The sequence below is a fragment of the Oncorhynchus nerka genome, linkage group LG16 (genome assembly GCF_034236695.1).
Source record: "Oncorhynchus nerka isolate Pitt River linkage group LG16, Oner_Uvic_2.0, whole genome shotgun sequence".
In the NCBI taxonomy this organism is placed as follows: domain Eukaryota; kingdom Metazoa; phylum Chordata; class Actinopteri; order Salmoniformes; family Salmonidae; genus Oncorhynchus; species Oncorhynchus nerka.
This window is the reverse complement of record NC_088411.1, coordinates 1,200,743-1,215,000: the sequence shown is the minus strand read 5'-3', so window position 1 is coordinate 1,215,000 and position 14,258 is coordinate 1,200,743. Positions and strand designations below refer to the sequence as shown.

General features: G+C 45.5%; 1 protein-coding gene across 1 annotated transcript in view; it reads right to left on the bottom strand.

Annotated features, from left to right (window-relative positions):
* The window catches only part of LOC115143887 (vesicle-fusing ATPase), a 63,811-nt gene that overhangs the window by 22,753 nt on the left and 26,800 nt on the right, over nucleotides 1-14,258 (bottom strand). The window contains exons 8-18 of the mRNA XM_029684331.2: nucleotides 13,547-13,702; nucleotides 9,802-10,001; nucleotides 6,206-6,371; nucleotides 5,204-5,278; nucleotides 4,752-4,939; nucleotides 3,819-3,914; nucleotides 3,365-3,521; nucleotides 2,166-2,299; nucleotides 2,012-2,078; nucleotides 1,187-1,266; nucleotides 1-125 (exon numbers count right to left, since the gene is read on the bottom strand). The exon at nucleotides 1-125 is cut by the window's left edge and continues 10 nt beyond it. Coding sequence (XP_029540191.1) covers nucleotides 1-125; nucleotides 1,187-1,266; nucleotides 2,012-2,078; nucleotides 2,166-2,299; nucleotides 3,365-3,521; nucleotides 3,819-3,914; nucleotides 4,752-4,939; nucleotides 5,204-5,278; nucleotides 6,206-6,371; nucleotides 9,802-10,001; nucleotides 13,547-13,702 — 1,444 coding nt within the window. The remainder of the gene's footprint in view (nucleotides 126-1,186; nucleotides 1,267-2,011; nucleotides 2,079-2,165; nucleotides 2,300-3,364; nucleotides 3,522-3,818; nucleotides 3,915-4,751; nucleotides 4,940-5,203; nucleotides 5,279-6,205; nucleotides 6,372-9,801; nucleotides 10,002-13,546; nucleotides 13,703-14,258) is intronic.

Sequence of the window (14,258 nt, the reverse complement as noted above, 5' to 3'; positions counted from 1 at the left end):
TCGACCAGCTGCTCTCCTCTAGAGATGTTGGGGATGTGGATGGTGGTACTGAAGGCGTCCAGCATCTCCATCTCCTGCAGCACGTCCTTCCTGCTGGTGGTGCCGATGATCAGCAGCTTACGGCCCTGTGTTGGGGAGGGGGGGGGGGCATGACGCAGAGACACACGATGGAGATGGATATTTAGCTCAGGGACAGATAGGACCATCTTGTAAAACTTTTAATTTATTTTTTAAATGACGTGCGGAAGTGTATAAAACCCTCAAACAGCATGCTTCACAGCATCAAAATACAGAGAAAGGGTATGGGGACGTGTGTATGGGTAAGGTGGGGTCAACTCCTAGCCTTGTGCCTATTTATAAAGCTTTATAAAGCTTCTGCTCAGTCTCTGTCAGAGGTGGACCACATCTACCTAGTTGCTCTAGTCTAGTTGACTCTGAATCAGGGAAGTGGCCTGTTTCTTTCCCCAGAGGCCCTGGTCGCTCAGTCAGGGAGAGAGGGGGATTATGGGCCGGCTGCCCCCCCATGATGCTGAGGGGGTGTTTCCCTGCATGTAGATGAGGTGCCACACAGGCGGCGGTGCTGCCAGGTCCCCCCGGCTCTCTCACAGAGCCCATTCTCTTCAGTTGTCTCCCCCCCCCCACCTCGAGACAGGCCTCCCTAGCCCGGGCTCCCCGCTGGGCCTGGAGCTTTACAACCCTGGAGAAACAGCCCCGGCTCGCATTCACACCAAGCATAACAGCCTGCCCAGACCAATACATTATCACAAACACATCTATACTGCCATATACTCCCTTACATACGCACATCCAGGAGAAACAGCTCAGCTCCCCATTCACACCCAGCACAAAACAGCCTGACCAAACACTCTCATACACATGAAACACATTCACAGCTAAACGTAGCCTAGACTTGGGCCCTACCGCCTAAAATGCCATAGAGGCCTGGCGGCTATATTTAGGAGACAAACACGCACAGTGGTAAAGCTATATATACGATCACACAGCTAGGAAACACTTTTTGATTCACTCCGCATGGAAACGACTGGGACCATAGGCATGATCTGCTGCCATCTTTCTGCCACTGCCAAAATAACAACCGGAGCACGAGCACAGAAAATGTCAAACGCTAAAGAGTAACCAACACACGCACGCATTCAAGAAGAGCCGCAGCCCACAGAGCACTCACCTTGGGAGGGGGTTTCTTGAGGAGGACCAGCAGAGCTTGAAGGACCAGGTTTGAGAAACGAGGGCCAATCGGGACATAGTCTGAGAACAAGGACACTCATAAATGCTCCCGTATTTATTTTAGGCTGCGTATGTATGTAATAATGTATTATACATCATTATCAGTACGCTTAAATATAGTTTTTCAGCATTTAAATGCCAAATGTGGTCAAATAACTAACTTGACTTTATAGATCTTTATTTGGCCATCTTCAATGTAGGCACTCTAACCTCTGCAAAAACCGTGCAATAACCCCTTGTATTGAAGCTCTAGCTATTTCATTTATAATTGTATTACATTTTCAATGAAAGACCATTTTAAAATGAGCAGCACCAACCGTATACACTTTCAAGCTAGACACAGCTCTCGACACCTGCCACAGTATTGTAGATACATAAACGTAGATATGGCACTTTATTAGCCGGTCAAGGCAGGGTTATCAGAAGGAGAATGGTGTTTTTAGCCGGTCAAGGCAGGGTTATCAGAAGGAGAATGGTGTTTTTAGCCGGTCAAGGCAGGGTTATCAGAAGGAGAATGGTGTTTTTAGCCGGTCAAGGCAGGGTTATCAGAAGGAGAATGGTGTTTTTAGCTGGTCAAGGCAGGGTTATCAGAAGGAAAATTGTGTTTTTAGCTGGTCAAGGCAGGGTTATCAGAAGGAGAATGGTGTTTTTAGCTGGTCAATGCTGTTTTAGCTTTATGAGCATTTTGTTCTCTGTTATAACCCTGAACTTAAAAGGAGACTTAAAAAAGAAGAATGGTGTTACCACAATGCAAGCAGAACCTTACCCAGCAAGCGCTCAATGTCATCTACCACTACACAGCTCAGCTGGGACTTATAGGCATCTTCAAATATCTGGAACAAAGAGGGTTAAGGGTGGTGAAGACACAGGTACTGACACAGTGTGTGTGTGTGTGTGTGTGTGTGTATCCCTTTCCTCACCTTCTTGATGGCCTGGCACTTAGCGATCTCAGAGTGGCCAATCATCTTGTCTGGAGAGCAGATCTTTATAAAGGGGAACTGGGATTCCTCTGAGATCTTAGCTGCCAGAGCCGTCTTTCCACTGTTGGGGGGACCTAGGTGAGGGAGCATAACATTTAAAAACCCATACTCCCTATACCCGACGTGAGTAAGACCTTTAAACGGGTCAACATTCACAAGGCCGCAGGGTCAGACAGATTACAAGGAGGTGTACTCCGAGCATGCGCTAACCAACTGGCAAGTGTCTTCACTGACAAAAAGTTCTACAGCTGCACCATGGAGAGCATGGTTGCATCACTGCCTGGTATGGCAACTGCTCGGCCTCCGACCGCGAGGCACTACAGAGGGTAATGTGGATGGCCCCAGGCTTCCTGCCATCTAGGAACTCTATACCAGGCGGTGTCAGAGGAAGGCCCTAAAAAATTGTCCAAGACTCCAGCCACCCTAGTCATAGACTGTTCTCTCTGCTACCGCACGGCAAGCGGAACCAGAGGGCCAAGTCTAGGTCCAAAAGGCTTCTCAACAGCTAATCAAATGGCTACACAGACTATTTGCATTGCCCCTCCCCCCTTTTACACTTCTGCTACTCTGTTTATTATCTATGCATAGTCACTTTAAATCTACCTACATGTACATATTACCTAGACTCTGAACCGGTACCCCCTGTATATAGCCTCGCTATTGTTATTTTACTGCTGCTCTTCAATTATTTGTTACTTTAAAAAAAATATATGTTTTTACTTATCACTTGTTTTTCTTAAAACTGCATTGTTGGTTAAGGGCTTGTAAGTAAGCATTTCACTGTATGGTTGTATTCGGCGCATGTGACAAATAAAATGTGATGGTATTTTATTTGTACCAAAGGAAATTAAAATAGTAAAAGTTGTTTGTGTCCTTGCTCATCTTTTTGTGTGTATTGCACTAACCCCAGCATTTTCTTAATAGCACGGAATTCGCTGATATCTGCTTTGTTGAGGTACGTTTCACTTAATTGCTTAATTGGGAAATGTGCTCTAAAAATGAAATAACATTATTAATATGACTTGTGGTGGACGTAACTAGCTACCTTAAAACGAACGGACTGTAAGTCGCTCAGGATAAGAGCATCTGCTAACTGACTAAAATATACACGTTAGTGTATTTGAGTGCGTGTGTCTTACCTTCCAGTAGCACAGACACCAGTGGTGTGCGGTCGCTGTTCTTGGTCTGCTGCACCAGCAGCTCCCCGTCATCCAGCACGGCTGTCACCGGGTCGCCCCACTTAATGATGCCGTTCATGATGTAGCTGGCATAGTCCTCGGAGTTAGTACCAAATGCCTGGCCAGAGGGGCGAGAGAGAGAGAGAGGGACATAGGTGGACGGAAAGAGAGAGCATCAGACCCATTAAATCATTCAAATTGCTTCTTAGAAACAACTCAAAATGCTATCCAAGATTTATTGGCCAATTTCCTGCATATAGTAGAAAATGGACATTGCCATCTACTCGATGTGATGATAGGATTGTTGAAAGTCTACCCAAACGTTGGAAAGCGGACTCTTGGATGTAGGCAATGGTAAAGAGAGAGCAGGATGGAGAATGATAAAGAGATGGCAGGAGGAAGGGGATCTACTCACAGGTTTGATGTCGTTGTCCAGCGAGGCCAGGAAGTCATCTCTGTGGACCTGCAGATTTTCAGCCTTCTCTAGATCCACCTCCACCGTGGCACTGGCCTGCAGGGGGACAGAGGACAAGGGGGACATGTCATTAGGACGATCCAATACAGACGGTTAATAGATGTTCAACTAACTATCAACAAACTGTTCGACTAACTAGCCACTAACTTCATCCCTGATCCTAGAAGATTTATGGCACTGTGATGTCGAGGAGTGTCGACAAAATGACCCCACATAAGTTAACGCTGTTCCAGCAAACCACTCACAGTATAGTACCGAGCTTTATTTTGTCCTGTAATAATGCTGACGTGATGGTTTGGACTTCCAGGTGTCACTGATCTAGCTTGGTCAAGTGAAAAGTTTACAACATTCCACCTCCCCGGTCGACTCAATCAACTGAAACACTGTTGTTCAGCCCACTGTGAAGTGGGTACCGTTAGTGTGAAATCGTGTGTCTGTGGAAGCGAGGCTTAGAGAGTCCAGGAGTGTGTCTGCCCTAAGTGCTTTATCAGGTGAGGAGAGTCTGTCTCACTCACACACACACACGCACGGCCAAGTAAAGTCTGTTAAGTGGTCTGCAGCTCGCCACACTCTTGGCATCTTTTGGAGGGCGATAACATGGACAGAGGGCTTACACAAGAGGAATGGCTGGAGCAGTCCCTCCCTCTCTCTGTCCTAGTCACTCGTTCTCTTCCTCCCAGACGAGAGTTGTCAGACATTTCCACTCTGAAGGAGCACATTGTCTTATGACTAATTGCACAATACCTAAGGGACCTACAGCCCCTTGACACACAACGACTGTCGGTTGTAGAGTTAATGTTGAGGATAAGTCCCCCCCCCCCCCCCCCCGAGTGCATAGACTAATAAAAATGTCCGCCTGTGTGTGATAGTGACCTTGATGTGTCGGTTCATGGCGGTGGACTGGGCAGCTCTGACCAGCCCCTCCAGCTCGGCTCCACTGTAGTTCTTGGTCTCGGCGGCCAGCTCGCTGACGTCCACGTCGCCGCCCAGCAGGTGGAACTGACGCATCTTGGCCGTGTGGATGTTGAGGATCTGGACACGCCCCTTCTCATCAGGCAAACCTGAGGGGAGGAATAGAGAAGGGAAACATCTTCTGTATATCCTGTATGTTAATCTGCTGCAGTCACCATGTCACTACATACTGCACAGGGGACAGAACTGGAGAAGTAGAAATACCTGGGTGTTTGTCATGTAAAGGGTGCAACATCTATGAATAACAATGTCCTTCACAGAAGGAAATAAACTACCTAAGACCTGAATATATTAACCTAAAAGAAATTAAGCAAGGCCATTGGTTAGAGTGGATTCTTTGTGGTGTTTCTTACCGATCTCCATTTTGACCTCCAACCTGCCTGGTCTCAACAAGGCCTCGTCTATCAGGTCAGGCCTGTTGGTCATTCCTGAGTGAGGCACAGATGGAGAGATAGAGGTAGAAGAGAGGGAGGACGAGAAAGGCAGCGCCCAAATGATCTTCTCAGACCACAATTTGACCTGTCAGTCAATCAGAAAAGTATGCGTGTGTCAATGTTCCCTCAAATATTTTGGGCCGCTGAGCAAATTTTGAGTCTTGTGAGTGGAAACTTGAACGTTGAGAATTTTGTGCAACTTCTGGCGCACGTTTACAGTGCACACTGAGGCTGTACCATTACAGTTTCAGACGGCAGCATTTGAGCATAATGTAAACCTACCAGCAAAACCAAACGGAACAAATCCCAGAACATTTTCACATGGAAGTGGCTTTTGATTTCTATGATGTAGCCTACAGGTGGTGTTCAATGCAGGCCGACACTGCATGGGACTTTTAACAATGTTTTAATTTTTTTTACATGAAGGGCTTGACATTAACTTTACTTGGTCTGTAACACCATAGGCCAAATAGGTGACTGTAAATTGCATTGTATAGTACGACACAAGAAACCACTTTAATTATCATTAACTAATTATCATTACCATACAGAGACAATGTAGGCTTTACCCCTCTGCCTATTGGCATATTCAAGCCTGTCTCAAAATACAACACTGCCCCTTTAAAACATAAGCGTTTTACCTGACTGGCTTTTCAAAACCAGCTTGAAATGTAACCTACAAGTTCAGTCCTCTTGAAGGAAGCAGCAACTCCCCATTGCTGGCCTATACGTATCTATAATTTGGCTAATAACGCGCCAACTAGCTAAGAACATCAACAAATGTGCGACTTAAGCTCTGATCTGAAAAGAGCAGTCGCTCGCGGGTGATTGAAAGACCGCTCGTGGGCAACACCCCAGCAAAAATAATTATACTCCGTTGGCAGTCCTGCAGAAGGTCTGTGTGTGTGTGTGTGTGTGTACCTATGACCAATATATTGTTGAGCTGCTCCACTCCGTCTATCTTGGACAGCAGTTGGTTGACCACTGTGTCGTGGACGCCCGTGCTGCCCGCCATGCTGCCACGCTGCTTACAGATGGCGTCAATCTCGTCAAAGATGATGATGTGCAGCCCACTGTTGGCGCCCAGCTATTGGGGGAGAGATATGGGTGAATGATGGAGGAGGATACCAATGGCCTCACAAAGTTAACGCAGCGCTACATAGGGTTAGTATCTACACTGAACGAAAATATAAACGCAACATGTAAAGTGTTGGTCCCATGTTTCATGAGCTAGGCCACAGGCTATTATTGCATGTTTTGACAAATTTAAGCAAAAGGAAATGACAAAGAACATAGGCAGAGAAGTCAGAAACACTGATGTTGGAATGAATGATCACTTCCCCACCAAGATCAATGAAAGGAAAAAAAAAAAATCTCATCATGAAGGAAAAGCATTGCCTGAATCAACAGGTCTCCATGGTGATGGATAAACTTTACATCAATGGGCAATTGTATCAGGACTCTGGAGTAACTCCCTGGCTATTTGAATTTAATGTTCAAATTTGAGTTTGTGTGTTGTAGTGCATCATGACAACTTCAAATATAACAAATACATGCTCTACTGATCTTATCTTGATAAGGGTTGCATATGGCTCAGGTTAATGTATGTAGCCTTCCTGACAAAATACATGAAGTCTTTAACTTGGTCAACATAATTAATATTCATATTTTAGCTTTGACCGAAACACATTTAGATGCATCTGTAAATGATGGGCAAATGAACATTCAAGGATATAGTCTACTGAGAAGAGACAGGAATGGTGGGGGTGGAGCACTGTACATTCAGAATCATATACCTTTAAAGAGAAGGGATGACCTTCATGTATGTCAAGTAGAGGCACTACGGGCTCAGGTACATCTGCCTCACCAGGCACCCATATTGGTAGGATGTGTGTATAGACCTCCTAGCTCTAAGGTGTCCTATCTGGATAACTTATGTACTGGGGTTGACCAGGCAACAGAGATGTATTTATCTTGGGTGATTTTAATATAAATTGGAAGGATCACAATAATTTGAATAGAACAAAATTGATGATATATGCCAAGAACTGTGGTTTGAAACAAATGGTTAATGATACTACTAGATCATCAATTACGTTGGGTCATCGTTCAGACACATGCATTGATCTGATTTTCTGTCATATACCATTGCAATGCTTAAAAGCCAGATCAATGCCAGTGGGCTGGACAGACCATAATATTGTGACCATAACCATGAACACCAAGGTCCCAAAGAAATGTTTGACGAGTGTGGCGAGAAATGTTAAAACGTTTCATCATGAGCTATTTCTAAATGATTTGGCTGCTGTACCCTGGGAGCTGATTTCTCTAGAGGATGATTTAAATCACGTTACAGAATGTTTTATTGATTTGCTCACTGAGGTAATGGACCATCATGCCCCTATAAGAAAGAGTACAGTTGGTGCTCGTCCATCTCCATGGATTGATGATGAGGCTTTTTCTCAAAGAAATATGGCAAAAGTCTTAGCAGCCAAGTCAAAATGAGAAATTGATGAACAGAATCATAGAACATTACGTAATTATGCAGTTAAATTGAATCGAAAGAAAAAAGTTATTTTACAACAATGCTTTTATTGATTGTAAAAATGATTCTAAGGTATGGAACTTATTTTTATTTATTTTTTTACAAAGAAAATTAATTTACTGAGCAACAATGTAAACATACATTCTTCCAAACAAGCTATTGTCCAATAGATTGATGATCATATTATGAGCAATAAGATCTGCTCTTTTAGTCTGCAAACGGTGTCAGTGGAGGAGGTGTTAAACCTATTGAAGTCATTACCTGATGGTAAATCTACAGGTTATGGTCTTATGGACAATTTTTTGCTTTGCTGTGCTGCTCCACAGATTGCAGTTCCACTGAGATACATATTCAATTGGTCACTGGAAAAGGGGATGCAAAGAACCCATTACTCCTGCCGATAGTTGACCAATTAGTCTACTCCCTACACTCAGTAAGATATTGGAGTTCTCTGGCAAATGCCAAACGTCCTGCACGGTGTTGGGCTGCAAGCACAACCCCCACCTGTGGACGTCGGGCCCTCATACCACCCTCATGGAGTCTGTTTCTGAACGTTTGAGCAGACACATGCACATTTTTGGCCTGCTGGAGGTCATTTTGCAGGGCTCTGGCAGTGCTCCTCCTGCTCCTCCTTGCACAAAGGCGGAGGTAGCGGTCCTGCTGCTGGGTTGTTGCCCTCCTACGGCCTCCTCCACATCTCCTGATGTACTGGCCTGTCTCCTGGTAGCGCCTCCATGCTCTGGACACTATGCTGACAGACACAGCAAACCTTCTTGCCACAGCTCGCATTGATGTGCCATCCTGGATGAGCTGCACTACCTGAGCCACTTGTGTGGGTTGTAGACTCCATCTCATACTACCACTAGAGTGAAAGCACCGCCAGCATTCAAAAGTGACAAAAACATCAGCCAGGAAGCATAGGAACTGAGAAGTGGTCTGTAGTCCCCACCTGCAGAACCACTCCTTTATTGGGAGTGTCTAATTGCCTATAATTTCCACCTGTTGTCTATTCCATTTGCACAACAGCATGTGAAATTTATTGTCAATCAGTGTTGCTTCCTAAGTGAACAGTTTGGTTTCACAGAAGTGTGATGGACTTGTGTTCCCTTTATTTTTTTGAGCAGTGTATAAGGGCCTAAGGAATTGATTTAAACTGACTGATGTCCTTGTATGAACTGTAAAATATTTGAAATTGTTGCGTTTATATTTTTGTTCAGTGTAGAATGTCAACCCCTCACACCCATGGCTATTCTGGGCTAAATTCTCCTTGGTGTGACCCGAGTGAAAACTAAAAACCTTTCAAAGTCTCTTCATCCTCCCTCTGCTATGGCATGGAGGGACAGAGTCTGCCCAAACAGAGAAAAAGTAAGTGAGTGAGTGAGTGACCAAAAACTAGAGATGGCGAGAGCAGAGTGGGGGTTTTCCGTCCATCTCTGGCCCTGTCAGTCTCCAGACGTAGCATTTAAAGCAGGTGAGGAGCTGGGCTTATTATGGGCTTGGTGAGAGAGGGAGGGCAGGGGGAGGGTTCGAGATAACCCAGCACCTCATTAGGTGGTGAAGAGTGAGGCCGTCACTGTCACACCGTCATCACTACGGGTGTTCAATACACAACTGCCCCCCCCCGGTAGGGAGAAACCCAATGACTTTACCACCGTTATTATTACTAATATGCTTCCTTAAAAAAGGGCAAATCAATCTTCTCCAGAAGACATTTGCTTCTCTATGTGGATTTGTGTGATGCTTATCTTTGGTTCGTAGGCTGCATATAGACCTCGGGGTAAGGAATCCTTTTAGTCTGACATCTATTTCATTGACTTGTTATCAGGTATGTTGTGCTTGATAACCACAGGAGTAATGAAGGTACTGGGTGTATATTTACTGGTGTGTGTGTGTGTGTGTGTGTGTGTGTGTGTGCGCATGGCTCTTAGAGTTTTCATGCATGTTACAGAGTATGCATGCGTGTCCCTCTCACCCTCTTTTGCTCGTCCTCTGCGTCGGCGAACAGCTTCCTGATGTTGGCCTCGGACTCTCCCACGTACTTGTTGAGGATCTCAGGGCCGTTGACCACCTTGGGCTCGCGGGCGTTCAGCATCTTCCCAATCTGCCTGGCCATCAGAGTCTTACCGCAGCCAGGAGGCCCGAACAACAGGATGCCCTTCACATGCTTACAACCTGCAGGGGAGGGATGCCGTCAGAAATGTTATCAAATCGAATGGTTTAGGTGCGTCACAATCGTATCAGTTGGTGAGAAAAGCCCTTAGGCCACTGTAGCACTCTACGCTAAGTACACTTCCATGTGCTAGATCTACAATGCATTGTATGAGGTGACTTTTGCCTTTACGTCATTGTCTGATCTCATCTCTGATTCATACACAGATACCCGGGTATGAAAAATCCCCAAGGTACTCAAACTTCACAGGTTCAATTTGGGAAAATGAGGCTGAAAAACAAGATGAAAAAGCCTAGATTTACTGCAATTACTGCTATGATTCAATACAAGTTGACTCTGAAGTCGTGTTATTGGACCCAACCAATTTGGAGCAGTGTTGGGTCTCGATTGAAAACCAGACTGTGTTGGTCCTGTCGAAGCTTATTGGAACTGTTCAGCGAAATTTGCTCCACACTCATTGAGAGGCCAGAGATAAACGTCAGCCCTCCCATTTAGACCTGCTGAAGGGAAGACAGTTAGGGGTAGTGAGGAGGGGCTCCAGGTAAAGCATTGCAGTATTTGTGTGTGTGACCCCTTGCTGTCTGCCCGACCTTTGCGAGAACGTGGGGAGACATGGAGGGAGAGAGAGGCCACACACACACACACACACATCCCCCCTAGGATCAACTCCATCAGCACCTGCCCCCCCTGACACTCCCCAATTACACCCTCTCGACTATCAGGGCTCGCCATCTCATTAGACCATCCAGCTGTACACAGCCAGGGGCCAACTCCTGCACACTGTTTTGGCCATGGAGCCCTTTATCTACTTCCCCGGAGCCAGATGAACTTGTGGACACCACTTTTATGAAATAACACATATGGAATCATGTAGTAAGCAAAAAACATGTTAAATTCAGATTCTTCAAAGTAGCCACCCTTTGCCTTGATGACAGCTTTGCACACTCTTGGCATTCTCTCAAGCAGCTTCATGAGGAATGCTTTTCCAACAGTTTTGAAGGAGTTCCTACATATGCTGAGCACTTGTTGGCTGCTTTTCCTTCACTCTGCAGTCCAACTCATCCTAATTGTGGCGGCCAGGTCATCACTCTCTTTCTTGGTCAAATAGCCCTTACACAGCCTGGAGGTGTGTTCTTGGGTCATTGTCCGGTTAAAAAACAAATGATCTTCCCAGTAAGCGAAACCCAGATGGGTTGGCGTATCAGTGCAGAATGCTGTAGCCATGCTGGTTTAAGTGTGCCTTGAATACTAAATAAATATACCATGATGTCCAAGGAACTGTCCGTATATCTCCGAGATAGAATTGCGAGGTGGAATATATCTGGGGAAGGGTATAAAACAATTTCTAGAGAGTGTTGAAAGTTTCCAAGAGCACAGCAGTCGCCATCATTGGAAAATGGAACACAATTTCCGACCGATCTAAGCAACCGGGCAAGAAGGACCTTGGTCAGGGAGGTGACCAACGACCACTCTGTAGTTCTGTCAGAGTTTCTTGGCTGAGTTGAGAGATCCTGCCAGGACAACGGTCTCTACAGCACGTCATCAATCTGGGCTTTATGGGAGAGTGGCCAGACGGAAGCCACTCCTGAGATAAAAAAGGCACGACGGGAGTTTGAAAAATAAGGCATGTGAAAGACTCCGAGCATAAGGCAAAAGATTCTGTGGTCTGATGAGACAAAAATGTAACTCTTTGGCCTTAATGCAAAGTACCATGTTTGGAGAAAACACCGTCCCCTACCTTGAAGCGCAGTAGTGGCAGCATCATGCTATGGGGATGCTCTTCAGCAGCAGGGGCTGGGAGACTGGTAAGGCTAGAGGGAACAATGAATTGAGCCAAAGACAGGCAAATCCTTTGAGAGAACTTGCTTCAGAGTGCAAACGACCTAAGACAATGGCCCCAAGCATACAGCCAAAGCAATGCTGGAAAGGCTTCAGAACAAGAATATGAAAGTCATTGAGTGGCCCAGCCAAAGCTCAGATTTGAATCCTATTGAAAATCTGTGGAAAGACTTGAAGATTGCTGATCATCGCTACTCCCCATATAACTTAACACAGCCTGAAAAAAAGTCTGCCAGGAAGAATGGGAGAAAATCCCCAAAACCAGATGTGCAAAGCTGATAGAGCCATACCCATGGCGACTCAAAGCTGATAGAGCCATACCCATGGCGACTCAAAGCTGATAGAGCCATACCCATGGCGACTCAAAGCTGATAGAGCCATACCCATGGCGACTCAAAGCTGATAGAGCCATACCCATGGCGACTCAAAGCTGATAGAGCCATACCCATGGCGACTCAAAGCTGATAGAGCCATACCCATGGCGACTCAAAGCTGATAGAGCCATACCCATGGCGACTCAAAGCTGTAAATCGCTGCTTCTACAAAGTATTGACTCAACTGATATATTTCTGAATTTCATTTTTAATACATTTGCAAACATGTGTCCACTTTGTCATTATGGTGTGTGGATAGGTGAGAAAAATCAATCAATTGATTTTGAATTCAGACTAACAACAAAATGTGGAATAAGTCAAAGGGTATCACTGCTTTCTTAAGGCACTGCACCACTAAGTTTCGACATACTAGGGACAAAGACATAAAAATGGTATCCATGAGTTCATCTGACTCTGGGGAGGTAGATAAAGGGCCTCGCTGCCAAAGTCCCGACGTATCAGCTCCTCTCAAACTGGACGCCATGAGGATAGGACTGGGGCTCTGTGTGTGTGTGTGTGTGTGAGAGAGTGTGAGTGTGGAGTGTGAGAGTGAGAGTTTGTGTGTGTTTGCGTGTGTGCAGAAGACCTAACTTGCTTTCACTATGAGCCATCATTTAGCGATGGGAATCAGCATTGTAATCTGAGACATGTCAAACAACTATTTACGAGTGTACGCTTTGGGGGGGGGGGGGGGGGGCCTGTGTCATAACTCACTCACTGACGACTGAGAGCGGCTTCCTGAGAGGACACTGCATTGTCTGTCCAATGATGGAAGACCTCTTGGGCCTAACCGTGGGAGTCAGACAACGATTTATTTTTCAATAACTAGTTTCAGTCTAGGGTGCAGTAGTATTGTCAAACAAAGAGAAAAGATTGACACTACTACATTGTCAGTCCAATAATATTATTCCCATTGGGTCCATTTGTTAGAGGCTTTTCCCCGAAAATAGTCTGACGTGTTTGTCACAATGTGCAGTACTGGTCTGAGAATCAATGCCATTTGAACACAGAGGCTTATTCATGTCATGGTGTTCCTTCCAGAGACTGATTGAGTGATTTGTTTTGGCAGGCAGCCCCCCCCCTCCTCACAGTGGCGAATGGTTCGGTCTGTCTAACGCTAGGCTGGAACACAGGCTCCCTGGGACCTCGAAAAGTGGTTACCGGGGGGATGTGGTGGGAGACAAATACACATAGTGTGAGCTATAAAAAGAATGAGAGAAGGAAAGCAGTGCATGTGAAAGAGCGAGAGAAAGAGTGCGAAAGAGAGAACGCAAAAGAGAGGCAGAGACCGAGAGAGAGCCAGAGACTGAGAGAAGGATAGAGAAGAAGCTCACCCATCTGCTCCACAATGTCTGGAGGGAAGACTCGGGAGGCGAAGGCCCTACGGAAGATGTCGGAGAACTCTTTGTCAAGGCCACCGATGCCCATGCGCTCAAAGTTCCAGTCTGGGTTGATGATAGACTGGCGAGACTCTCTGGTCTTAGACTTCCCTGTAGGGGACACAGACACAATTACAAACATACAGTGCATTCTGAAAGTATTCAGGCCCTAAACTTGTTCCACATTTTGTTACAGCCTTATTCTAAAATTGATTTAAATTGTTTTTTCAACTCATCAATCTACACAACCCCAAAATGACAACGCAAAAACAGTTTATTTTTATGAATGTTAACTAATTTCAAAAACTTAGATATCACATTTACATAAGTATTCAGACCCTTTACTCAGTACTTTGTCGAAACACCTTTGGCAGCAATTACAGCCTGGAGTCTTCTTTGGTATGACACACCTGTATTTGGGGAGTTTCTCCCTTTCTTCTCAAACTCTGTCAGGTTGGATGGGGAGCGTTGCTGCACAGCTTTTTTTCAGGTCTAAACCAGAGATGTTAGATCGGGTTCATGTCCGGGCTCTGGCTGGGCCACTCAAGTACATTCAGAGACTTGTCCTGAAGCCACTGCTGCGTTGTCTTGGCTGTGTGCTTCGGGTCGTTGTCCTGTTGAAAGGTGAACCTTAGCCCTAGTCTGAGGTATTGAGCGCTCTGGAGCA